The sequence below is a fragment of the Epinephelus fuscoguttatus genome, linkage group LG7 (genome assembly GCF_011397635.1).
Source record: "Epinephelus fuscoguttatus linkage group LG7, E.fuscoguttatus.final_Chr_v1".
Classification (NCBI taxonomy): Eukaryota; Metazoa; Chordata; class Actinopteri; order Perciformes; family Serranidae; genus Epinephelus; species Epinephelus fuscoguttatus.
In genome coordinates, this window is record NC_064758.1 from 33,370,653 (window position 1) to 33,396,822 (window position 26,170).

Consider the following 26,170-nt stretch of genomic DNA (forward strand, 5'->3'; position numbering starts at 1 on the left):
GCAAAAAAAATTTCAATGCTGAAAAACATCTTTATTTTATGCATTATCCACTAACCCCATGAATCATTTTAGAGTGCACCTGCCTCATGGGTGTAACCACAACCTGAAGTGTTTTAACTATGCTTCAGGTCGTTTATTTATACCTTAGGTCCATTTTTGTTCAACAATATGCACATAAATGTGAGGTTAATACTCAGTGAAAAGGCACTAAATAAATATATTTATTTTGCAACCCAGGCAGAGCACAGTGTTGTGTTTTTGGACAGAGAGCAGCAAAGTCTCCCAGCGCTTTTGCCAAGCAGCTGGAAAACAAGAAACAGGAACTTCCTGGGCACTGAGGAGCTGCAGTGTTTATTTATGGGCAAAATGTAACCTATACTGTACATTTACTGCCACTAGACAGTGGCCAACACCTGTCTGCCCCGAGCACAGCCACTGTCACTCTCTCTATCACTCAACAACACACTCACTACCCACAAAAACTGTGCACTTTGTTGACAGCATCTGAAATTTGGCACTGATTGCTTTATTGAGAAATGGTACTTGGTAGTACTGACAGTACCCAACCCTACACCTCAATAAAGTTGGAGATCACAACAACAGAAGCAACAGAAGTAGAAAGCCAGAGGACAGGGATCTACTGATAGACGGTGAAATTAAAAGCCTCCCCGTATCTCTGCAGCAGAGTGGCCCCGCAAGCAACAGCAGCAGCAACAAACCAAACCCAAGCACAGCAAGAATACACAGCAGTAAAGCAAAGAAGAACTGCACAAAGGAAATGTTGTTTCGGCAGCACTGTGTACACACCTTGGCATTAATATAGGGGTCAAAGGGCCCACAGCGTTTGAACTCTTTATGGTCTACAGAGCTCTGGGAGGGAGGAAGAGAAGATAGGCCAATGGTTTTGGTTCAGACAAGCAATGAACGAATGAATGATGATCACAAATGAGTCAAACTAAATAAAAGGAGAAAAAAATCAGAGTTGAGTTAATGGACAATCATGTCATGAACAGGCAGGGAGAAATGACACAAAATGAGACGATTATATTTTTCACATTCCGCTATATCTGAAGGTGTTTGATCAAATTTTTGATTGAGACATTATGTGGAGCTCATAATGGGTCATTTCTCCTCATCCCAAACAGGACAGGCCAGAGATGGAGCCGGTCTGGACGCTGTCTGTGCAGTAAAGCAACCAAACAAAATATGAAAACATATGAGTTAAAACTGTTAAAATGGTTAGGGGCCAAACAAGCACTTCTCACACTGGCATGGCATCAAGGCACTTAAAGTATCACAGTAGAAGTCAGACTCATGATGCACTGAGGTTAATGCACTCTGGTCACAGTCTTTTTAACATTCCTTTTATTCAAATACAGTATAGAGCATGCCATGCTGGACTAGAATTAGAAATAAGTCCACGTAGCTTTTTGACTTCCTTACTAAGTGGAAAAATGATCAGCTTCCTACAACTGCTGACCAAACCATGACTGGAAGAGTAAGAGTGAAACTACAAGAGGTCAATGTGCTAAAAAGCAAATTTTGTTCTACGTCTTCTGCATACACTGACTCACAGGTTTTAGCAAACTCTGGAAAGAATGAGGAACAAATTAATTTAGTACTGACATCATTTCACAACTCAAACCCAAAAGTATTTGTTCTTAAAAGGAGCAGTGTGTAAGATTTAGGGGGATTCAGTGGCATCCAGTGCTGAGGACTGCAGATTGCAACCAGGTGAAACTTCTCCCAGTTATGATTCCTTTTGTGTTCATTGTTAGGGAGGTTTCTGTAGCAGGAGCTGAATTATCCGCAGAGGTCGCACCCTCTCCAAAACACACAAACCAGGTGATTAAAATTAGTTCAAAACCACTGAATAAAGCCGTTTCTTGTTACAAATGATTGTTTCTTTAACGCTGTTCAGCACATCACAGACAGGCTGCTAGCCTAACGTGTGCTCACCTTTTTCTCTGATAACTTTCGATCCAGATGTTCAGGAGGGTTTTACCGTTAGCTGAATAAAGGCCTTTGCACACTGAGTCCGTTTTTTTGTCCAAAATGGTCACACATCTAAAAATAAATATGACATTTAAATTCTAGGAACAGGTTCTCTTTTTCACATCCATCAGAAGCCTTTAGAGACGTTTTACCAAGAATCAGTGAAGAAAATGTGGCGGCGGGACACGAGGAATTGGGCGCAGAGACTCATTTCATAACTCAATAGCTCACTTTCGACAGGTCAGATAGTAATATTCAGGTGGATGATGATGATGAAGAGGAGGAGGATGAGGACTGCACACAGAATGTGGAGACAGAAACGGAGGACAGCTGCGCCCCTTCATGCAGCTGCGGTGCCATATTCAAGACAGGGAGGGAGGGAGTGGTGACAGCCAGATAGGTAACATCAAGTGGTCAAGCGGAGAGAGGCAAAGGAGGAAATGTGTCTGTTTATTTTGTCACCTATTGCAAATATTTGTAACATATAGAATAATAAAACGCATCGGACTCAGTGTGCAAGGTGTCTGTGCGCAACAATTTTTTTTGGATGACAGATTAAAAACATGAATTCAGGGGTGTCAGTAGCTTAGTGGATAGTGCCGGCACCGCATGTATAGAGGCGATGCCTTGCTGCAGCGGTCATGCGTTCAACTCCGGCTTTGCTGCATGTCGTCCCCCCACTCTCTCTCTCCCTATTTCACACTGGCCCTATCTAGAGCTAGTGTTTCAGGTTTATGTTCTGAGCTACTGTAGAGTCATGGCGGTGCAAAATGGTGGACTCTGTGTAGAGATAAACGGCTCATTCTAAGGTACACAGGAAGCAGGATGATTTTTAATTTCAGGTGATTATACACTAAAAAAAACCATACTTTTTACGATATATACCATTTCTGCCAATATATGCCCCTAAATCCTACACACTGGACCTTGAAAAGTAAAACCACCACACCATAAACACACACAGACAAACAGAAGATTAAATGCGGCGGCAGACCTGCTCATTGAGTTTGGGGTGTGAAGGTCCTTGGTGAATGAGCAGTTTGACGATATGTTCATCTCCCTTCCACGCAGCCAGATGGAGAGGGTAGCAGCCCTTGTTGTCGGCAATGTTCGTCAAGGCCTCGTTTCGTAGCAGCGCCTCCACCACCTCGCTGCAGATGAAGGAAGGGACCACACTAATGAATACACACGGCCTTAGCAAACAGCCAATCAATAGCTTTATTTTCCCCAGTGGGACAATTGTATGTGAGGGCAGACCTCATTTAATGTAGAGCATGAACAGAGGAGCTGAAACAGGCTCCAACACAAGCGTTTCTCCCAATTCCCACAGTTATTTATCACTGATCTACCTGTGTCCATTTAGGGCGGCGTGGTGGAGAGGGGAGTATCCAGTGCTGTCCACACAATTCACATTGGGGCCTCTCCAGATGCTGTAAAGAGAAAGGACTGTTAGGCTTCCATAACAAACCACACACACACACACCAAACAAACACAAGCCTATCCCTCTGTAAACTCTCCAACTGTGGGTGTGACTGACTCTGTTGTGACTGCAATCTCAGGGCCCCACTCTCACACAGCTGCTAGTTCACATCAGTCCCAACTACACACAGGTGGGGGCGTACGTTCATGCACTCTCTCTCTGTCTCTCAAAACAACACGTGAGAGGACAGGAATGAAGAAGCACAGGCCAACTGCAGCATCGAACCAGAAAACCAGGAAGTAAAGGAGACACTATCAGTGCTGAGCAGCAGCTACGATGAGCTAATCATGTCTCATTTACATTAACTCCTCCTCAGCCTGATTATTCTGGGCCAAGTCCTGAAGTAGAAAAGGCTTTTGTTATGCAGTATAAGCACCAACAAACACAGCGCTAGGACGGAGCCTAAAAGCATTGAAGGGGTAAAGCGTGAGGTTTGACCAGCATTAGCCCAGCACTCTCCTTCACTGGAGCTGAACTCAGCTGTCAGCTCAGATTGGTTTGTTTCTTTAATTTGCAAAGAGCGCTGTGGAGAGTCGGAAGGAGAACGGCGATGGGGGGGGGGTAATTTAAGAGGCTAAAGGATGTCTGGTGAGACGGAGTGCCAGGACTGAGATGTGAGGCTCTCTGAAAGACCTTAACACATCCTAAATAAATCATGCGACATGGAAATCCCAGCACTGGTGAACCAAATATCTGAGAGTCATTTGCCAAACAGAAAGAGAATGGGAGCAAAACCAGTGGGGCTCACAGAGAATCAATCATGGATGGGCGAGTAGAGTAAATGAAAAAAGTAAGAGATCTATTTTTTTAATATTTGCTTTGCCTTTGATATATTATAGAAAAGCTGTCTCAATGCAAACTACTGATCTGACATTAGAACAGCTTCATAAATTATGACTGGCTTGGATTATGATGCAAGCTGGAAAGTATTTTCTATGAATAAAGGCTTCAGGGAGACGATACGAGGAAAAAGAGCAGCAGCACTAGTGATCCGCACATCTTGTTTTTTTATTGACTATATGCACTCTAATATTCCACTATTGTTCCAAATATGACAATATTCTGATTCTGGTTGACATGAGTCATGTAAACAGCATTATCTGTTGGGATATTCCAAATTGGAATTTCTAAATGAAGCATTTTCCAATTAAGGGTGCTTTCACACCTGCTCTGTTTGGTTCGGTTCAATCGAACTCAGGTTCATTTGCCACTCGGGTATGCACCAAAACAACCAGACCGAGACCTTCTTGAAGAGGTGGTCTCGATCTGGTTACAAACGAACTCTGGTGCAGTTTCAGAAAGTGTTCCGACCTGGATCTGAACCAACTGCAGTCACATGACACATTGTTTGGGTTAAACATGAGCATGTTACAGTCCCGGAGGATTATTAATGTGCACTTCTTCCTGTACTGCCTTAATATGCACATTCAGCACATCCAATGCATCAAAACATTGTTTTCTAGTTGGAGCTGTGCCTCGTTTTCAAACTGTATGGTTTGACTAAAATGAACAATGACAGCAATATAGTCCACGATGAGCAGCACTAAAATCAACCTGTGTAGTTGTCCCTCCACTGTGACATTAGAAAGTGTCACATTTATCTTGCAAGTGTACTCTTCTTCAATGTTTTGTTTACTTCCTGGATTTTTCCCACATGGAAATTCTGACCAATCAAGAGCAGCTTTCTCGCACAAGGAATTTGATCTGGTCCTCTTGTAAATGCTGCCGTGAGAACACAAACCAACTCTACGCAATTATGCAACTTTGTAACAAAATTAGTCCCTGATTCAGACCAAAGCAAGACAACTCTAGGTCTGAAAGCATCCTGAGTCATGGTGCCGATATCTGGGTTTTAGGAGCATTCTTTGAACATGTGTACAGTGCATTCAGAATATGCGTCTCACTTGGCATTTTTAATGCAGTTTGCAGAACACGGCATCTTGTCTGTTTACAGTCAGCTGTGTGCGCTGTCAATGCTTGTACACAAACCAATTCGCTGACAGTTTGCACAGCTGTGGGGTAACGATGCATGCCCAAAAGAAAACATTTCTGGTCAGAAGAAAAACACACCTACATTTTAAACATTATGAAAAACTTTGATATCAACAGGTTTTTAGATGGGTAAAAATATCACAATGCCCACCTTTTTAAAAAGATGCTTGAAAGAACGAAAGAGAGAATTTGTGTTCACACGTTTGAACAACTCCACCACCAGTGAAAAATTTAGGAAAAATCCTATTTTGACGCAAAGAAGCACAATTGCACAAGCAGCTTCAGCAGTTCCACTTTTCCATATTTCAACATGATAAATGACATGATAGGGGAGGTTAATCAGAGTATTGGACAAATTGGACCTGTGTCTGAGCTGGACAAGTAAAAACTTTATCAACTAGGCCACTAGTATTTTATTAATTACACTATTGCAGGGTTTAGTCATTCCTTTTTAATGCTGTTTTAATCATAAGTGAATTAAACATGCTTCAGTTTTGTCAGTGTTTAAATAAAAAGGATAAATAAATAGGCTAGAAATATTAAAGGTGGGCACCAGTGGTGTTCAGCCTTGGAGCTAGTCCAACAGAACCAGGCAAAAGGAGCTGTGACAGAGAGCTGGTGTCCATGTGGTGGCTATACATTTTAAGTGATTAATATGTGGCTGAAAATACTTACAAGCCAGTCAAAATATGGTCAAATATCAATTCACCAGCTCAGTCAGATTTACTCTGTTGCACCGCAAATCCATGTTGACTCAAACTTGCATACACTAGTTGCGACCTGGCGTGAGATTTGATTGTAGCCTCCACTCACATCAAACTGATTAATGTCGCACCTTGCGTGGAAATGACTGAACACCCAGTTTTGTGTGTTACATTTATTTCATAAATGAAGGCCATTGTCTTTCTCAGAAGAAGGGTAACAAGTGGAATACTTTGTGCATGTAAATGTAGTCACTGTAGCAAAAAAACAAAAACAAAACATCAGCTCCAGGAGTTGAACGAACTGAGACACAATATGAATTGATCCATGTGTGAACGGCAGCAGGATACTCGGCCTCCTCGTATCAGCTTCAGTGCCACTGTGGGACTTTGCTGCTCGTTTTTGTCGCAGTAATGGCTGTTTTGCCCCCTTAAAATACATCTCCCATAATAGCTCTCAGAGCAGCCTGTAATTACACAGTCAGAGCCGTCTCATTAAATAAGTGTCTTGGAGGGCTCCATCGCCTGCAGAACAATGGGCCTGACAGAGCACAGACACACAGGGATGCACCACTCTACTAGTCATAACCTAAGCCGTTTCTTCCCTACAGCAGGCCCTCTGGGTCTCATCTCACCAAGTCAGACAGCCATGAAGACACGGGACATCAGAAGCAGGGCGTGCTAGGAGGAAATACTAGAGTGGGAAAATGTGGTAGGAGGAAATGTGGGGATTGATAAATTTCTGTTAGAGAGGGGGAAAAAATGTGCGAGCCACGATTATGTCAGCTCTTAAAGCATCGCTCACACACTTCCTCTCCATTCCTCCCGAACCAGTAACCAAATTTGTAGTTAAGAGTACAGAGACGCTGCCTTGCGCATGGCTGCTGAACACATCAAAAGAGAAAACTGAGACAGAAGCAGACCTCTAGTTGCTGTCCTAGATAAAGAGTTATGTAACGGCTTACAGAAAAAAGCCCATAAACAAATTAACATAAACATGAACAGAGCTGCGACTACGACTGGAGAATTTAAAAAATTTGGGCATAGGGCAGGAATGACTACTGGAGAAATCCAAGAAGGCATGTCATGGGTTTCGGAACATAACTAATGTGTGAACATCAGGGTAATTTCTCTGTGCTTTAAAGACACTGCAACATAAATGTCAGCCTATCTTATCTAGGACTGTCCTGAATACCAGTTTTGGGCATTGAAGCTTCGGTGAGAAATACCCTGCCAGTAATCAAAGCTTCAAAGGGGGTGGGGTCATGAGAGACAAGAGTACATTTTTTAAACATCAGTTTTCAGTCAATGCACCTAAAATCATGTTACAGTTAGCCACTATGGGCGGCACGGTAATGCAGTGGTTAGCATTGTCGCCTCACAGCAAGAGGGTTCCCAGATCGGACCCCAGGATGGAGGAGCCCCTCTGTGCGGAGTTTACATGTTCTCCCTGTGTCAGCGTGGGTTTTCTCCAGGTACTCCAGCTTCCTCCCACAGTCTGAAGATATGCAGGTTAATTGGTGACTCTAAATTTGTGAATGTGAGTGTGAATGGTTGTCTGTCTCTAAAGCCCTTTTTAAATAGGAATTGTGCAAATTTGCAGGAAAGCCCAATCAGTCTTCTTTCAGCATTGGCAGTATAAAAGCAAAATCGGAGAGTGCAGCAAAATGCCACCTACTACTTTTGTTCATACAGAATGCGCCTTTTTCGGGGCAATGGGGGGCGTGAGCAAGTAACAAAACATGTAGCTCAGCTAAGACGTAACCAGTGACGTGGGATGGAAGCCGTGGCTGGTCAGTCCTTCGGCGATTCTCTTGTAAGTCGGCCTGTTCTTCACCGTTCCTGTCATCTGACGGTTAATGGCCTCTTTGTTTGCGAGGGCAAGGAGGGTGCGCAATTCCTTGTCTCTCCAGTTGCTCATCTTTACAGTGTCTTTCAGGCGTTTCCCTCTTGCTACTAGCTGCTCATTCCTGCTATCAGCTGTTTCCTGTTTATCCACCGCCAGTGGGTCACACGTGTGGCGTCATCAACAGTTCCTCCCACAAGTCTTCAACAGCCCCTCCCATGGCGGAAGGGCGCCTCGTTCTTTTTAAATCAAAAAGGTTCCGCCAATATGACTACCCTACGAGGCGGAAAATTGGGCAAAAAATCGGCAATCTAACTCTGTGTGTCTAAACGCTCTCAGCTTGCCAGCAAAACGGCCCAACATTCGCCGAAAATCTGGCAGTGTAAAAGGTCAAATGTGTCAGCCCTGTGATAGTCTGGTGACCTGTCCCGGGTGTACCCCGCCTCTAACCCAACATCAGCTGGGATAGGCTCCAGCCCCCCCGCAATCCCTAAAAGGATAAGCGGTTACAGAGAAAATGAATGAATGAGTTAGCCGCTACATTAGCTTGCAGATCGCAGAAAGAATCAGCCATAATACTCAGAAACAAAGAATATTTTCCGAGTCACAAAACTAGACCCATTACTACATTTAAATGTTCTTGATTGAGAATAACTAATAGTTTATGTTGATGCATAATGAATTAATACTGCTGAATTGTGTCACCAGTAATAAGGAAATACAGTGAGTGCTGTTTGCAGTGGAAACGCTAGGGTCTAGGTATCATGTCTGAAGGGTCACTTTTGGTTCCAAAGGTACTATACCCAAAGTGTTTGGTGGAAACGGGGCTTATGATAGTCCTGCCATCGCGAGGTGAACCAAAAAATGCTTGATTAACCAATGTTGTGTGGAAGGCCACATATGGTATATTCTGAAAGACAAGCTGCGGGCTGCTTAAAATCAGTCTGCAGACCACAACAGGCCCCTGCGCCAGAATTTTGACATGTCTGGTGTAGATAAAAGGGTCACTCAAATACTGATTTGGACATGAATTACCATGGCAACACTAAAGGCTTCAAAGCATTCAGGTCAGTCTCAGTCTTGTGTTATATACATTGTAGATCGAAGTCCAAAATTTTGTCAATAACTCTTGCTTGGTTTAAAATACATGCGCAAGACAAAACTCCATTTAGTCAGACGAGTCATGAGACATATTGCAAGAGTTCCCTTTGACATTCAAAGTCATCAATTTTAAAGAAAATCTAAAGGCTAAAATCCCTGATGCCTCTGCACACTCGCCCTCCTCAGCAGTCATGACTGATGCGTCATTGCCAGAAGTTCTAAAAATGCCACTCAGAAACACAAACACTGTCACATCAGCCACATGATCAAAGGAAACCAAACGAGGGGTGTAATGCAACACAAACCGCAGTATGATGTCACTCTCTGGTTTCTGCTTCCATGATACTACAGCTCTGATCTGGGACATGAGCGTTAATTAACGCTATCAGAATCATTTGCATACAGAGGGAAGGAAGATGTCTGCTCATTACAATTATTCACTGTCATGCTGTTTCAACTCGCCATAAGCAGAGCTGCCTATAGTGGCAGCTTTAAGTGCAGTCCGAGTGTTGCGTCCTCTGAGCATTTTGGCAGCATGGCACTCAAGGGCATGAGTCAGAGTGGTGCTCGACAATCCACTTCATCCTCTTACTACGGCTCACAACCAACCTAACCGAGGGACAGGGCTTAGGCCCATAGCAGGGCAATGGGCAAAACAGAGTTGATTTGGTTTGGGAGGGGGCACATTCATGCGAACTGATGGAGGAATTCCTGTTTGAAAGGCTAAGCTAATCCTTAATTTCCCTGAGGGAATATCAGCGGGATGAAGCTGGAGTTTGAAAAAGATTCTGGGGGGCTGTAATTCTGTGTTGTACAAAGCCCGGCCAGCATGAGAGGAGGACGGATAATAACATTTCCCCTCTTTTATGTATTCTCTGCATTAGTCTACTGATGTTAGTCACACATACTGAAGGCATTTTAAAAAGACAGTCATTTCTAAATATGTGGGCTTAAACATAAATCTCCACTGTGTTTAACTCCGCAGTCAAAATGTCAGGGAGTAATTGAATGCACCAACAGAAGACACTGGAGTTTGACTTACAGCCTTGATTCTCATACCAAGTGAATCTCTCACATAAATCAACTAATGCGTTTGAATGCATGTTAGTTAGGTTAAATCAATTCTATAGTCATAATTCATAATCCATATTCACTAATCTTTGTCAGACATGAGCAGGTAGAAAAAGCAGAGACGCATCATGTGTGATAATGATTAACACAAATCTTTTCTGCTCCACATTATGATCAGGACTAACCAGACTGACTACTTTCACTGCCTTGCAAAGCAAATCCTAACATGCACCAACGAGGTGACAAATACAACAACAGCAGGTACTTTAAAATAAATGTTTCCATTTCAGCAGTATCCAAATATCCGATGTATGATTACACATTCATTTATGTAGCCCTGGGGAATAGCCAAGGCATAATTCAGTCTTAGGTTTAAGCAAATAGGAGCCCAGGTGGGTGTGAACCCAGAGTCAAATAAACAGATTTTTCCTCCAGCCTATTAGTGGTGTGACCACACTGGGGATTAGTCTAGCCCGGGGCACTGAGCCCAGCAGTGACTGGCGCATGTCAGCCACCGTCAGGGAAATTGGGCTTAATTATGCATACTGCTGGCGGGTGGTGAAATCAGATGCCCCGCAGCCAAACAGCCAACCTGAGTGTCTCCTCCTCGGCAGAGACTGAGGTACCTGGAAGAGAGCTTCAGGCCTGCTGAGGGACACTTTTAATGAGACAAAATCTCAGTCAAGGCATCACGTCGTGGCCAAAGAACTGCAACTGTAATAAAGTAGTGCGCGCTCATCACGGAGGTTGTGACAGACCAGCTTAGAGCCTATACTGTATTGTTCTGAAGCAGTATTACAAGTTTGGCAGCACTGGGAAATGAATTAGGCAACAACCTTTAAAACTATGACATGGCTATGAAAAGGCATCAACAAGTGTATGACTAACACATCTTAAAGGGATATTACTGCTGATTTTCAACCAGCTTTCTATCGTAACAATGTGGGCAGTACGTGTAAATAAACTGTGTTAACTTACTGCCATCTTGCTGGCACCCAGATCTCCCTGTTTATTTGCCAGCAAAAATCCTCTAGATTGTACTTCCTCACGTTGTATGCCCACCGCCATCACGGACAGAAAGTAAAGAAGCGGATCGAGAGACCAAACTCAGATCAAGCGGTAAAACTAGGAAGTATTGATCAAATATAAACCAAGATTCTGTTATTGTATGAGCTATTTCTCCCCTAAAATGTCTTCAGAAACATATTTTAGTGCACTGTTGAGGTGTAATATGAGAATTTGACAAAGGAAGTGAGCATCATACTTTTTCCTGTATTGTGAAAAATGGAGGCTGAATGAGAATAAAATGTAAAACAAGGCAGTGTTGATCAAATATAAACTCAGATTCTGTTAATGTATTGCCTATTTCTCGCCTAAAATGTCTTAGGAAACATATTCTAGTGCACTGTTTAGCTCTAACACGAGAGTTTGTAAACAGGAAGCAAGCATCATACTGTTTCCTGCATTGTGAAAAATGGAGGCTGAGAAAACTGAGATCACAATGTAAAACTAAGCAGTGCTGATGAAGTATGAACCAAGACTCTGTTGCTATATTACCTATTTTGTATTTTGTATATTAAAATGAGCAGCTTGCTTCACATCTCCCAACAGCAGAAGTGTTTTTAGCAATCCAGTGCAGTGCAGTGCATTCTGAAGTTGCAGGTTTTCTACCTCTCGAGCAAAAGTGAGTGCCACAGCCTTCTTCCTGTGTTTTCTCTGGTCATATAGCGCCAATTTCAAAAGTATTTGTGTCTTTATATGGCGCAGACAGTCTAGTTTTATGAAAAGTCTTTTCAGCAGTGAAATATTTATTTAAAGCTACATTTCTTGATCATGTGGTTCATGCCTTTGACCATTTGTGGTTACATCTTGATTTTCTGGAGCTCCTGATGAAGGTAAAAGTTATAATAATTCTTCCTGAGGGGGACATGAATGCCTGTTGCCGAGAGATTTAATCCAGAATGATAATTCAGTTTGGACCAAAATGTAGGGCTGACACTGCCATGCAAACAGCCGTGTTGCTAGTGCGGCTAAAAAAAAGCAACTTAAAAGTTATTCTTTAATATTTGAGGTCGGCATACCTCAGAGGGGTGGGGGAGAAAATCCATACAGCATAGTATTGTGATATTGTGATTCTTTTTTATATTATAGAAATGATCTGTATTGCTATTACAAATTAAACTTTCTGCGGCCCACTAATGATAAAATGACATTCTCTTTAAGTCCACCTCATACATTTTGTTGCAACAATAATGACGAAAACATGAGACGAACAGACTGAAAACTTGATCCTATTATATAAAACAGATGTTGGCAGAGTTTTCCTTTGGGGACATAATTTGCAGTTGAAAAACAAAGGTAATAAATTGCAACATATTGCAATATATACTAAGACTCAAAACGTTTAAAATCGCAATAATATTGTATCGTGACTTTAGTATCATGATAATATTAGGGTTGCACGATAATATTGGTGCATCATTACTATCGGCCGATAGTGGCTTTAAAATGAAGAATCAGCAAACATGCTATTTTTTTATTTTATACAATGAATAAATATTACATATATTGAAAAGTATTGTATTTCATGTCTCCATCAGCTGGTGGGCCATCAGGATAATAGGATGCATGCATCATATGATGTTATTTCCACTACAGAAGAGACTTAATGATCACTAAAACTAGGTTGGGAAAAAAGTGGATATATCAATATCGGTATTGAATATCAGTCAAATGAGTTGTTGCATGTCGGCATATTAGATAATGCCAAAAAATCCAATATTGTGCATCCCTAGATAATATCACCTAATGGGGCCTCTGTTGATTCCCACCTCAAAACTGATCAAATAATGAAAGTGCCGGCCTCAACCATTTCAGAAACTCTTTTTAAAAAAGAAATGTGTGATTATAAAAATTTCAACACTGAATCATATTAATCTTGTTTAAGTGCTACAGCTCCAGTCATAAAGCAAATAAAGTATTATAAATGAAGATGGCAATATTTGCCAATTTAATCGGAACACGCAGCTTTAACAGAGCCTGATTGAGTCTTCATGGCTCTTGAACACACCATAGTGAGCGTTTCACAGAGCAACTGTGCTGCAGCAGGAGGTGTGAATCGACTGCGTCTGGCCACAGACTATGATCATAGCTGTCCAATGGGCTCCGGCACAATCAAGATGATGGGCATGAAATTCACTGGTGGCAGGCTGAAAAGGTGGGATGACTTCAAAAGAAAAGAGATGAGGGGGGATGAGATGGGGAGAGAAAAGAGCCTGTTTCCCAACAAGTTGGCATTTCCCACACCGACTTCACAGCAGACGCCACTGCACAGCTACACAGATCTCACTGTTTCACACCGGCATCCCCTGAGCATTTTGCTTGAAAGAGCAAAGCTGATGTGCAGTTTCAACGAAAATGTTTCTGGATGGATGGGCAGTTATTTTCAGTTATGCTGACAATCCATTTCTGGAAAAAGCACACAACTTCTGTCTGATCCAGTCTGCAGGGTCGCAGACTCAGTTTGCTCACAAAATCCATCAGCAAAATAACCCTCTAACTTTGGCACAGCCTTTTAAAAGATTGTTATTAAGTTTCAGTGTCTTATCTTGTGACCACACCTTATTCATGATGTGCTGCACGTGCATGAAAGTAGGTGTGTTTAAAAGTTACAGTCTGTTGCCAATCTGCTTAGTCATGCTGAGGCTATCCAGCCCAGAATACTTTGTTATGCTTCTTTTATACGGTCTGCACAAATATCAAAGCAAAGCGGATCTTGGATAATTTGTTTCCTGTGTGAACATATTGAGGGCAGCGCTATTACTCCGGCTCCAAGTACAACATGTTTGAAGTCTGGAGGTGGAGTGGAGGTTGGCGTGGGCCCAGCAGGTGGGCTAGAGGACTGCTGAGAACAGCAGAGTGGGAGAGAAGGGAAGACGCCAGCTAGCAGGCCAGACTGATGAAAATGTCTGGGTCGGTGGGCTGCTAACAGCCAGCTAACACACACACACATAGGCCTGCACAGGTCGAGAGGAAGAGCCCGACGACGTTGTCCTACAAATGGGTTCAAACACCACACACACACAGAAATGCTCCCCAACCTCTGCAGCCTTATCTTTTCCATTTGTCCATTTGTTATTACAAGGTTTTCAGTGAGTCGGGTGAGGGAGAGGTCACACAAACAAGCACAGGAGCCTCAGTAAATGCGTCTTTGTGTTGCTGTCCTGCTCATGCATGAACAACTTTCTGTTTGTTTTAACATAGGAGGAACAGAAAAATGGAAACTATAAATAAAAAGAGAACTAAAAGATGTATCCACAACAAGATAACAACAACTATAAACATATCGTGTATAGTGTTAGAATCATTTTCAAAGCAGTTAGATGACTGATTGAAACACTGATAGCCAACCAAAATCCACTCAAATTTACAGGGTGTCACAGCTGGAGTGTTCAGCCCGTGCTTGACTAGTGCCACCGTTTACAGAACATTATTGTTCATTAGATCTGCAACAATTAGTCGATTAATGCATCAATGCATGCGATTATTCAATTAACATTCAATTAATCAGCAACTATCCTGATAATCACATGGTCATTTTAGTAATTTTTTAAAGCAGTAGAGCAAACATTTATGCTTCTTAAATGACAACATTTGATGCTTTTCTTTGTAATTCATGATAATAAACTGGATAGCTTTGAATTTTCCAACTGTTATTATATATTATGTATCCCCTTTAGTCCATATGAATGTGAATTCAGGGCATTGCTGTAAAAGAGTTTAATGCTCAGTCAACTTTCCCTTAATAAACAGTGGTTGATGATGATGATGTTCACATTGTTATCGTTCTTAGTTCCCTTAGCGACACTAAGGGGTCTTAATTAGAGCTGCAACAGCTAATGCAGTAATCAATTAATTGTTAACAATTACATTAATCTGCAACTAATTTTATGTAGTAATTTTATGAGGAAAAAAGCGATATGTTTCTCTGACTCTAGCTTCTTAAATTTCGCATTTCTTTCCTCCTTTATAACAGTAAACTGAATATATTTGGGTTGTTGACAAAACAGACATTTGAGGACGTCATCTTGAGCTCTGGAAAATACTGACTGACATTTTTTTTTTAACCATTTTTTGGCATTTTATTGACCAAACAATTAATCAAGAAAATAATATGACAATGAAAATAGTCCTTAGCTGCAGCCATACTCCTAATTGTCAAGCATTTCATAATACTGTAAAAAATACTATAAAAATCATTGCTATCATCATCACTGCTCGGCATCCTTACAAGGCATATTTTCTATTTCAGACAACTCCTTGAAAATTTTTCCTCTACAAACTAATTAAGAAAACCCTGACCCACTTAGATGAAAGCTATTTTTATCCAACCACCATTCAGTTAAAGTAAAAATGGCTACACACTGCATGGAGAGAACCCTGTATATGTCTGTTTCTGCTCCCCCTGATCACAAACACGCACACACACACACACACATATGTGGAATTCATCACTGCTCCTAAGTGCCTGCTTTCTCAGACTACACAAACATGGGCCGTAAACATAACGCACAGAGCAGAGCATCCCAAACTCAGATGCTCCTGGAATGCTAACATGGTGGTGTTAGATTTCCCAGCTACCACTGCTCCCTCCTGGGCTCAACCAGCTACAGTTTCTTGCAGTTCAGAGGTCAACAGTCGATGAAATGTGTCCAACAGACCTGCTGTTTGCCCTGCTTTTAGCTACCTCGGAGTGATCTGAGGCTCTTCCCAGGCCTGTAGAAGTGATAGAAACTGCCTTGTTAACGCTGCGCGGCCTGGCCTGCACACAACAGCAGGCAGTGAGACAGTCTACATGAGCGACTATGAAACCCAGCTAAAGACTAAAGGTGTCAGATTCCCGCTGTGAGCCTGTCATCTGCAGACTCACCATCTCAAGTCCTACAGAGCACCTTCACACTCAGTGAATTCTACAAGCACAAAGATCCGCGTAACTGAGAAGCTTCAGGGAAATTTTGTTTTTCAAAAAAGGACAATGTGTGCTCATTTTTATGCAGATATTTTCTCGGCCAGCACCAGTCTGACAGCATGGGTCTGCCTGGGATGAGCCAGAAATTGCGGATGTAATGGGATGGAATGATCTGGAGTTGTGCCCAAGCCTCTTAAAATGCTAACCAAGTCATCACACTGATAGAAATGCTCTCCTTGCTAGCGGAGTAACATGTTATAGAAACAATATATTTCAAGAGTGTTTTGTGGATATCTAAAGCTGATTTTTTTCCAGCCTGTATTAGCCTATGAGTAGGACACCCTAAATAGGTGGTCCGATTCTATCCCAATGACAGCTCTATTTTCTTTGTAAAACTAAACAAGTACAGAAAAGCCCCAGAATGGTCTTTAGGGACTGATATGAATATGAAAAGCCGTCATTCTACGCTTTGTGAGTGGGACAAAGGACATGGCTGTGAAGCTGGGAGATGAGCCCTCATCTGGCTAAGCTCTCAGAGCGTCTGTCCAGAACTCCATGCATTCCTCTGTTAATTTCCCCTCAGTGGGCAGGCACTTTCTCTGCCAGGGACTTGTCTTACCCCCGGTCTAACCGCAGCAGCTGCCTGTGTTTGGACAACCTTGTCCAGGAAGTGCTAGTGAAGAGTTCTTCCTGTAGCGCTCTGGGATCAAAACGGGTCATGGGGCCCTAGTGAAAACTACGGGATGGAAGAGAACACAAATGCATGCTCTAAAATGAGGCCTAATATAAAAGGTGGGAACAAGTCATTGCTTTGCAAGTTTCAAGTCTGAAGTCTTTGGACTTAAGTCTCAAGTCCCAAGTCAAGAGAAAATTTGTATTTATTCGTTTAAACACGTTTGTTGAAAGTTGCTGCATCTCTGTCTGTAATTTCTGACCTGCAAGTTTTGCATACTGCAATTTGTTTTTTGTTGACCACTGCCCAGTTTTTGTACGCAAATGGAATTATCTTTGGTATCAATTCTTTTAACTGACGCTCAGTAAGGTAACGTCAGTTCAGTGGTTCCCAACTGGTGGGCCACGGTCCAAAAGTGGGTTGCGGATCCATTCTGAATGGACCACAAGTGACTTGAGAACTTGTCAAGTTTGTAAAAAAACACACTTTAATTTGAAGTACAGTGAATTTCTGGTGCATAGCTTTTATTTCAACACGCCATTTCCTGCTCCAGAGTGGAACGGACAGCTACTTGACGGAGACAGCAAACTAGCTGGACAACATGGTCAAACGCAAGTCTGACATTGAATATATTAAACTGTGTAGACCTTAAACTAATGACTAAGGAAAATCTGGACCCCCTGGCTGGACCAGTTGGGAACCACTGTGTTAGGCCTTTATGGTTGTCTCCTACAACTTGATTAAAAGCTGTCAGATTGGTTGAAAGAAAGGGGATATTGGGATTTTAGTGTCGACTTGCTGGGAATGAATAGTGTAAACATTTGCTAATTAAGGAAATTAAGCAAAATGAATTGATTCATGCAACACTTTCTACATACTTTGGTCTTGGGGGAAGGTATTAAGTATTTGTGGGTCAAAAGGCTGAAGTCCAAGTGAAGTCAAGAGTCATTGGTGTTAAAATCCAAGTGATCATTAGTGTGAAATCCAAGTTGGGTTGCAAGTCTTTATTTGATTTTGTCGTATCTAAAATCATCAAATTAGTAACTTGGGTCCAACTCGAGTCCAAGGTATGTGACTTGAGTCAACACCTCTTCCTAGTATAGACACTAATATGACCTAAATAGTTCCAACCAACACTATGAGCTCATCAAATTTACTTCTACATCAACTACCACAACACGGTGGCCCTATGAAGGTTACCCCATGACCTTCCAACTCAAGGAAGCCCCACCCAGCTCATTTAGGTGATAATGGAAAACCACGGAACAAATGTTTGGGGCGGCGGCGGTGTTAAACATGCCGGGGTCAGTGTCTATCCCATGGCAACCGCTGGGATGCAGCCTCCTGGGAAAGCAGACATTCCTCAGAGCAGAGCTGTACAACTGCCTGGTTACAAAAACAACGCAAGTCTTGACATGCACCCCATTCCAGAGTGAGAACGCCAAAAATCTAGTGGAGACACACACAACACGCCTTCAGAGAATGGTGATGAAGCTTATTAGGTTAGATGATTCACTTGTGGTTTAATGTATACAATAAACAAGTAGTTGTTATTGATTATGTTCAGCACATGAGGCCTCATATCTTGCTATGATGGCACAACAAGCCTAATAAAATGGCTGTTTATGCTACAGATGTTGATTTTTTTATTACAAAAATGTAAGTTAAGGTGTTGTAATAAAGTGCAGCAGGAGTGTAAAGAACACACATCCCTTACATGTTGACATTACAAACATCACAGCTTACAATTTGCAAAAGAAAGATCCAACAGATCAAATCTCCTGTGACAGGATTACAGGCCTACACTTTCCAACAATGGATGATGAATAAGTTACAAAGCGTTTCTGGTAAAGAAGGGAAACACGCCCACCAACCCACAGCCTGCACCACTGTAGTAATTCACCGTGATGTCCTTAGACGTATTGACATTTTCATTATGCAAACTAAATCAAATGTCGCACACAATAGCAACAAATCCCCAGGCTGTCCTGTGCTCACTAATCTTGCAACTGTCCTGTAAGCTCAGGTGTCCACAGGCAACTGACTTTTTAAATCTACTCACCACTAGTTTATTCATTTCCCACTAAGTCTAGCCAATAATTTCCCAGAGCTATCGTTGCCAAACATTGATTGCTCAAGTCAGAACAGATGACACAACTGGCTCTTCAGTCCACCCACGGATCTGTGAGCGAGAGTCAGAGCCAGCCTTTGACTACATGACATCTTTGAATTGGATTTCCGATTAGAAGGGTTTAATGTAATTACCTTGAGTACATTGTGCAGTCTGCACAAAGTAACACAGTGATGCATCACCTCGAGTTTCACCGTAACACTTGTCCCTCGTATCAATGGGGCACAGGGCTCCCAGAGGAGCAAGATTATATTTTGATTGACAGACGTTCACCTGCATGTGTACATCATTAAGATAAGAGTGCGGAGGAGCCAGCTGTAGGCCACTGACATGCAGCACTTAGCCTGGCCATAACTTTGATTATAACACGTCTACAAGCTGCACTTCACTCTTCGCTAAGGGCAGATATACAGAAGCCTGTGTCGCTTTAAAGGGACAACTCACCCCTTAATCAAACACATATCTTTAGAGATATCAGTCATAGACATGTCTGCCTTCTCTTGAATATAATGGAACTGGAAGGCACTTGGCGTGTGGTGCTCAAAGCGCCAAAAACACATTTGAAAATCTCAACAGCAATGTCCCTTTTCGGAAATCATGATCTGGTTACTCAAGATAATCCACAGACCTTGTTATGAGCAATTTCATGTAGGGACTATTTTCTTTTTAACAAACAACACTGTCCAGAAGGAAGTGTGCATCTACTCATAGCTGAGCGGCTCGTGACAGTGCGAGATGTAAACATTAATGGCGTCCTCCTTGTCTGAGCTGTAACATTAGCAAGCTCACTAGTGCTAGGCAAGCTAGCAGATGATGCACACTTCCTTCTGCATGGTGATGGTTGACAGGTGTAGTTAGGAAGACAGAAAACAGTTCCTACATGAAACTGCTCACAACAAGGTCTGTGGATTATCTCAAGTATTCGGGCCATGATTTCTGGAAACAAGACTGCTTTTGAGTTTTTCAAATGTACCACAAGCTGAGTGCCATCTAGTTCGATTATATCTGAGAGATGGCAGACATCTCTAGGGCTGATACCTCCAACACTTGAGAAAAATGTGCATTGTTGATTTTGGGATGAACTGTCCCTTTAGTCTCTTTCAACAACAAAGCTGTTCTGGGTCTTAATATTGCGTACATCATAATAGCTGTCTCAACTATGGATGCATTATGAAACTACATAATTTTCTGGAAAAAAGAAATACATTCCAACCCTGGGAAATTCGACAATCCTGCTGTGCTAAGCCTATGACTCAGATAACATCTGCAGGACAAAATGAAAAGCAGAACTTATCAGATCTAATATATTGCATCCTATTATTTAATATTACCCAGCAGCCTTCATCTGCACAATGTCAAAGGGATGGCACATTAGAAGGCGGCTCAGGGTGAGGATGCAATCTTTTACTATCAAAAACACGGACTCGGGCTGATTACCTTAAGCCCTTACCAATACATTCAGTGGGGGGAAAGACGTCAGCAGTCCAAATCAGTGTTGGGCATTTTTATCTGTGCATCTATGAACAGAATGTGCACAGGTGGCATGTCGGCAAGGATATCAGGTACTGTGTACTGACTGTAGTTTGCATTCCTATCTCTAGATCAGAGCTTGCAACTAATAAAAGGAGGAGTGTGCAGAACAAAAACCAGTGTTGACAAACAAAAATCTGACAGAGCAGCTACACCTTTCTAACCTTGCATGGTAAGGCTTGTATACATGTGAAAAACCAAATCAAATGTCTCCCTCACCGAGCACTTCCTCTTGTGACCACGGATGGATAGAAATGAAATATGCCAAGCTTACACCTTTGTAGCTGACGTAAGGAAAAGAGGTTTCAAATCTAGGGCTAAGATTTGCAAACGAAATGCTGTTTGAAAATGTGTCTGGCTCTGACAACTGGTTTTCTCCTCCACCTTCATTAGTCAGTGTTCAGGTCTAGACTTTATGTAAGCAATTAATAATGCATCTGTGTGAGTTTTTAAAGAGACCATGGGCTGTTTTGTTGCAGATTTCTGCAGTTTAGTTGCATCATTACCAGCCAGGCCATTTATGCACAACACAGTACAGCTGGCACTGGCAGGAACAGGGAGCTGGGAGCTAACAAAGAAGCATGCCACTGCTCCTGCGCTGCACTGCTTTGGGTTAGGGTTGTCTGGCAATGCAAATAAAAATACAGTGTGTAAGTAGCCAGGGATATTTAACATACTTCACTATCGGGTTTAACAGTAGGATATGAGGCTATGTTTGGGTGTGCAACACTTCTGGCTGTCTCCCATGCAGTTATATCCGCCTTTGCTTCCCTTTCCCAGAGCCTACCTGAGCAGACTGGAGAGCGGATGAGAGGAGGCGCCGTGTCCGCCGCTGTTGCCACTTCCACCGGTCCCAGACGATCCGCTGCCGGTGCCAGCGCTCTGTCGCTTCCCGGATAAAAGCTTCTCCACCGCGGCCAGGTTTCCAGTCCGCGCCGCTTCGAGAAGTTCCTGCTCCTTCCCCATCGCGAATCCCGGGGTAAAAAAAACAGAGGAGGTGCGGGGAAGCGAAGGGAAAAGGGGGGCTTGGTTGCGGGAGTGAAATTCCTCTGCGATCCCCCGTTTTCTCTCCCGACCTCAAGTTAGTCCTCAGCGGTGCTCGTGTGGCGAGGAAACAAAAGCTCCCTCCGCCGCTGGATCCGTCCGTCCCGATCCACGGTGCCGCCGCTGCTCAGGGGGGAAAAGTTTGGTTCAGCAGCACGGTACCAACCATCGAGCAAACTTCCTCTGACCAGTCCCCTAAGCCTCGTCCGTCACTTCCTCGAAACTGCCCTTTCTTTTTGCATCTCCAATCCGAAACGCCTCAGACACACACACACACACACACACACACACACACACACACACACAACCTCTAGCACCCCCGCCCTGGCTGCTCACTAGGGGAGGTGGATGAGTGTAAGCAAGATGGCGCCCGACGTATACTACATTAGAGAAGCCGGCAGAGAGACCCATCCAGTGGTTGACACATCTTTTCTAATGTCACATCCAGAGTCCAAAGCAAATTCCCAGATCTAACCCTTTGATTATTTACTATCACTCATCCATACTGTGAGTTGTCCAAATTTTCATTTAATAATTTTATTACTAATTTATTCTACAAACATCCAGTCACCAAAATGTGACAACTGTGGATTAGATGAGACTATTTGCAATAACTAGGAAGTACTCATGTCAGGGTTTTTTTTGTTTTGTTTTTTTTAAGAAAAAAACGTGTGTGAACAGGAACATTTCATAACATCTGATCAGGTGACAGCCAGAGTTCAGGAGTAACTAGTTACATGTGACAGAGTTAGGTAATTAAATTACAACACAAATATAATTGTAATCAGTTACTGAGAGAAAACTATGTAATGAAATTGCAGTTACTAATACAGTTTTGGTGACTACAACTGTTTATTTGATTTCTTTTTATTTCAGTCATCCATTCGTTCACATGAATTTGAAATTTTAATTTATTCTACTAATATCCAGTCACCAAAATGTGACAACTGTGGATGAGAGACTATTAGCAATAACTAGGAAGTTTTCATGTCTGTTTTATTAAAGAAAAACGCCAGGAACGTTACAAAACAAATATAATTGTAATCAGTTACTGAGAAAAAAAAATGTAATTAAATTGCAGTTACTAATACAATTTTGGTGATTACAAATGTTTGCTTTTTTGCACATTTCCGAACAATACAGGTCAAATTTGAGTGCAGCACAGACAAACTTGTGTTTTTAGGAGTTTTAATTTATTGCCAAATTTAAAACATTGTTGTCCTCATACAAGTACCTCATACAAGTACCTGGGTGTATGGATAGATGACGAGCTTTCATTTGATGCACATATTGCTGCTCTAGTTAGGAAGCTTAAAGTGAAGGTTGGTTTTTATTTGTTGTACTTTCAGTGCTGAGAAAAATCTTGAGAAAGCTACTCTTCTGTCTGTGTTTGATTACAGTGACATATTGTATCTGCATGCAACCTCCTCCATTTTACATATCCTCAATTCAGTGTACCATGCATCTCTATGTTTTATTACAGATGCAAAGTCACTTACTCATTGCTGCATTGGCTGCTACCTTGGACAGGTCTCTCTTGTAAAATAGATTCTCAATTTCAATGGGACTTCCTGGTTAAATAAAGGTTAAACACATTTGTAACAATATGTTCTCTCTTGTTAAAAAAAAAAAAAAAAACCCCTCATCTTTTCATCTTGTTGTGTGCGACACTTATGCTCTTATTTTATTGCCAAATGTAAAACATTGTTAGAAAAGTAATCAAAGAGTAGTCAAATGTAATAAGTAGTAGTATAATATGTAGTAGTAGTAGTGTATAAAATAGCTACATTATTTATTACATTTTAATAGTGTAACTAGTGTTTTGTAACCCATTATATTTCCAAAGTAACCTTTCCCAGGACTGGTGACATCATAGAATATGGGTGAACAGTAGTCTAAACTGTGATATAACTGGGTTTTTGTAACATTTTAAAACTTTAAAAGTTCAACATTAAATTTTAAAGATTGTTATTAACAGTTAGAGCACAAAATAAACAGTACCTGTCTTGTTTAACGTTGATATGTTTGACTCTCTGAAAGCTCGCTGTGTTTCTGTTTTGTTGCTTGTGTCTATAAAGTTCGCTCAAAACCGGAAACGGAAACCCGGGGTCATATGCCATCAAAAAGCCTAAAACAACTAGCATTCTGATGCTATCATTACTCTTTCTAAGAAGTTGCTTAAATTTAGATAATAGTAAATGCAGAAATCTCAGCGTTATCTGTTAGCTACCCTGCTAGCTAGCGTCAGTTACTAAGCTAACGTTAGCTTACCTCCGCCGTTAGCTTGACCATTCCTGCTGTTTTGTTGACGCCTAGCTGCAGAGAAGGTAGGTGCATGTTGTTTCCCTGTCTTTTTTATCTGAAAGTGGTCATTAACACAAACATATATAGTATTTGTTTAGACTTCTTAGCTAAAATGGTATAAAAGCTAATAAAAAAACAAAAACAAAAAAACGTTTGTCATGTAACGTTAGCGCTAACGCTCGCGCCAGGCTTTAGCCGGCTGAGCTAACTGAAAGCTAACCAGCGTTAGCCAAACTGCTAACTGGTCAAGTACCTTGTTTATATCGCAGAATCTGAAGCTGTCAGCCGGTGTTGGGGTGACTGAGTGAATATGGCCGACCCTGCACGCATCAAACCTGAGGCTACACCTGAGAGAACAGCCTCTGCTAACGAGGAGAATCCTAAATCAGAGGACACTGAAGATGCAACGTTACCTGCCACAGCTAAACCTGCAGATGACAACAAGGAGTCGTCTTCACAAGATCAGCCCAAACAGGAGGTGAAACCTGTGAGTTCTGGACCAAATTAGACATCAACTAAAGTTTTATTTTCTGTCCAACAAAAAAGACAAACATCTAAAAGTGAACACTGTCTTACAGCATAATACATATATCATATTTCTGAATGTAACATACTAGTTTAAACAGTCCATATATTTGTATATTTCTACACACTTACAGATACTGAACATATGTTTATTCTTAATATCTTAAGTACTAGTGTTAAACATTGAAGCATAATGCACATTTTTATTTCTATTTTATGTTATTACTTTATATTTACATACTCCTATTTCATACTCTTATTGTAAGTCTCTATTCTTTACATGGGAACGACTGTAAGGAATCACAGAGTCTCCTCTGGATCAAAAAAGTATTTCTGATTCTGATTGGCAGCATCATATTGTTTTTAGTGGCTCTAAACAGTTTTGTCTTCCACTGTGAAGGGAATAGCAGCTGGGGACGATGAGGAAGAGGGAACCCCTGGCCAACCTGCTTCCAAAAGACTGAAGGTGGAACCGGAGAAGAAAAAGGAGAAGCGTCAAAAGGTGGACGAGGATGAAATACAAAAGATGCAGTAAGACTGGCATTTCTAACAAACCATTCAAATTAAAAAACACTTCATCCCGGTATACTTCACCATTATCCCCGTGTTCTTCATCTTAGAGTTTTGGTGTCGTCCTTTTCTGAAGAGCAGCTGAACCGCTATGAGATGTACCGACGTTCTGCCTTCCCTAAGGCTGCTATTAAGAGGGTAAGTGTTTCTAAACACTGACAGTGTTTGTACATCTCTGAAAATACTTTGTCTGGCTTGATGTCTTTTTTTTTTTCTCTCTTCATCTTCCAGCTGATCCAGTCCATAACGGGGTCATCAGTGTCCCAGAACGTGGTGATTGCTATGTCTGGTATAGCCAAGGTTTTTGCTGGGGAGATTGTTGAGGAAGGTGAGTGGCAGACTTACAAACAAGAAAACATTCAGACCAAATACGGTACTTTTTATTTGTACTTCTTGGTGCAGTTTAAATAGTTTGTCTTTTGTCTTTACAGCACTGGACGTTTGTGAGAAGTGGGGAGATACACCACCGCTGCAGCCCAAGCATATGAGGGAAGCAGTGAGGAGGCTGAAGAGCAGAGATCAGATTCCCAACACAAAGTACAAGAATATTCTCTTTCACTGAGGCACCCGTGCTTTAGATTAAAGGAGGGAACATGTCTGCGATACAGAATGCTGCCATGGCTTGTCGTGAAGCCTCTGTAGCCAACTTAACGCTGGTTATTCTCTACTGACTAACCAGAGTCAAATCAGTGACTGCAATACTGAAGACAGACAAGATTAAGAGGGTGTCTTACATGAACACAACTGTCAGGTAAATGTTTGATGCAGCACACAGTTCAAATGGTGTGAAATTATATTGATGTATTATGGTTGTAAATACAGTATGTTTTATACAAATGTTTTGTTCTTGTGCCTCAATTATTTTTAAGAAGCCGTTATTTTTAGAGAGACTTTTTGGTGGGAAAACAGTATGATGCCTTTAAGTTCCAATGGGGTTAATTACAAAAATGGTCACCTTTTTGTTTCCATTCACAGCCACACAAGCTCACACTGGATATTATTTTGATTCTTGAAAATGTTTGGATCCTTTTTCAAATGATAAAACCTCTGGTGTGAGAAGCTGACGGCAAAACTTGACTCTTCATCATTCAGCTCATCTCAGAATTAATTTAGTTTGTCTAGCAATACTAAAATAAAGATGTTTTAAGTTTTATTTGTAGACTAAATATGTAGACTTTTATTGAGTTGAACAAACTCTTGATTACACCACTTAAATAATGAGTGAGACTTGCACTTAA

At 41.7% G+C, this 26,170-nt stretch overlaps 2 protein-coding genes across 11 annotated transcripts in view; one reads left to right on the forward strand and one right to left on the reverse strand.

Moving 5' to 3' along the window:
* The window catches only part of LOC125891352 (ankyrin repeat and SAM domain-containing protein 1A-like), a 101,255-nt gene extending 79,568 nt beyond the window's left edge, over positions 1-21,687 (reverse strand). For 6 of the 10 annotated variants that reach the window (XM_049580571.1, XM_049580569.1, XM_049580568.1 and 3 more), the window contains exons 1-4: positions 21,277-21,687; positions 3,345-3,425; positions 2,990-3,146; positions 808-870 (exon numbers count right to left, since the gene is read on the reverse strand). In XM_049580571.1, the coding sequence (XP_049436528.1) occupies positions 808-870; positions 2,990-3,146; positions 3,345-3,425; positions 21,277-21,455 (480 nt within the window). In that variant the 5' untranslated portion in view covers positions 21,456-21,687. The remainder of the gene's footprint in view (positions 1-807; positions 871-2,989; positions 3,147-3,344; positions 3,426-21,276) is intronic. The other 4 variants (XM_049580574.1, XM_049580573.1, XM_049580572.1 and 1 more) reach the window with 2 other exon arrangements.
* Positions 21,688-23,635: 1,948 nt separating this feature from the next.
* taf11 (TAF11 RNA polymerase II, TATA box binding protein (TBP)-associated factor) lies at positions 23,636-25,769 on the forward strand. The gene is made up of 6 exons (XM_049580596.1): positions 23,636-23,860; positions 24,107-24,324; positions 24,763-24,893; positions 24,983-25,070; positions 25,164-25,260; positions 25,364-25,769. Exons 2-6 carry the CDS (start codon positions 24,148-24,150, stop codon positions 25,492-25,494), a joined length of 624 nt encoding a protein of 207 aa, XP_049436553.1. The 5' UTR covers positions 23,636-23,860; positions 24,107-24,147; the 3' UTR covers positions 25,495-25,769.
* Positions 25,770-26,170: the final 401 nt, after the last annotated feature.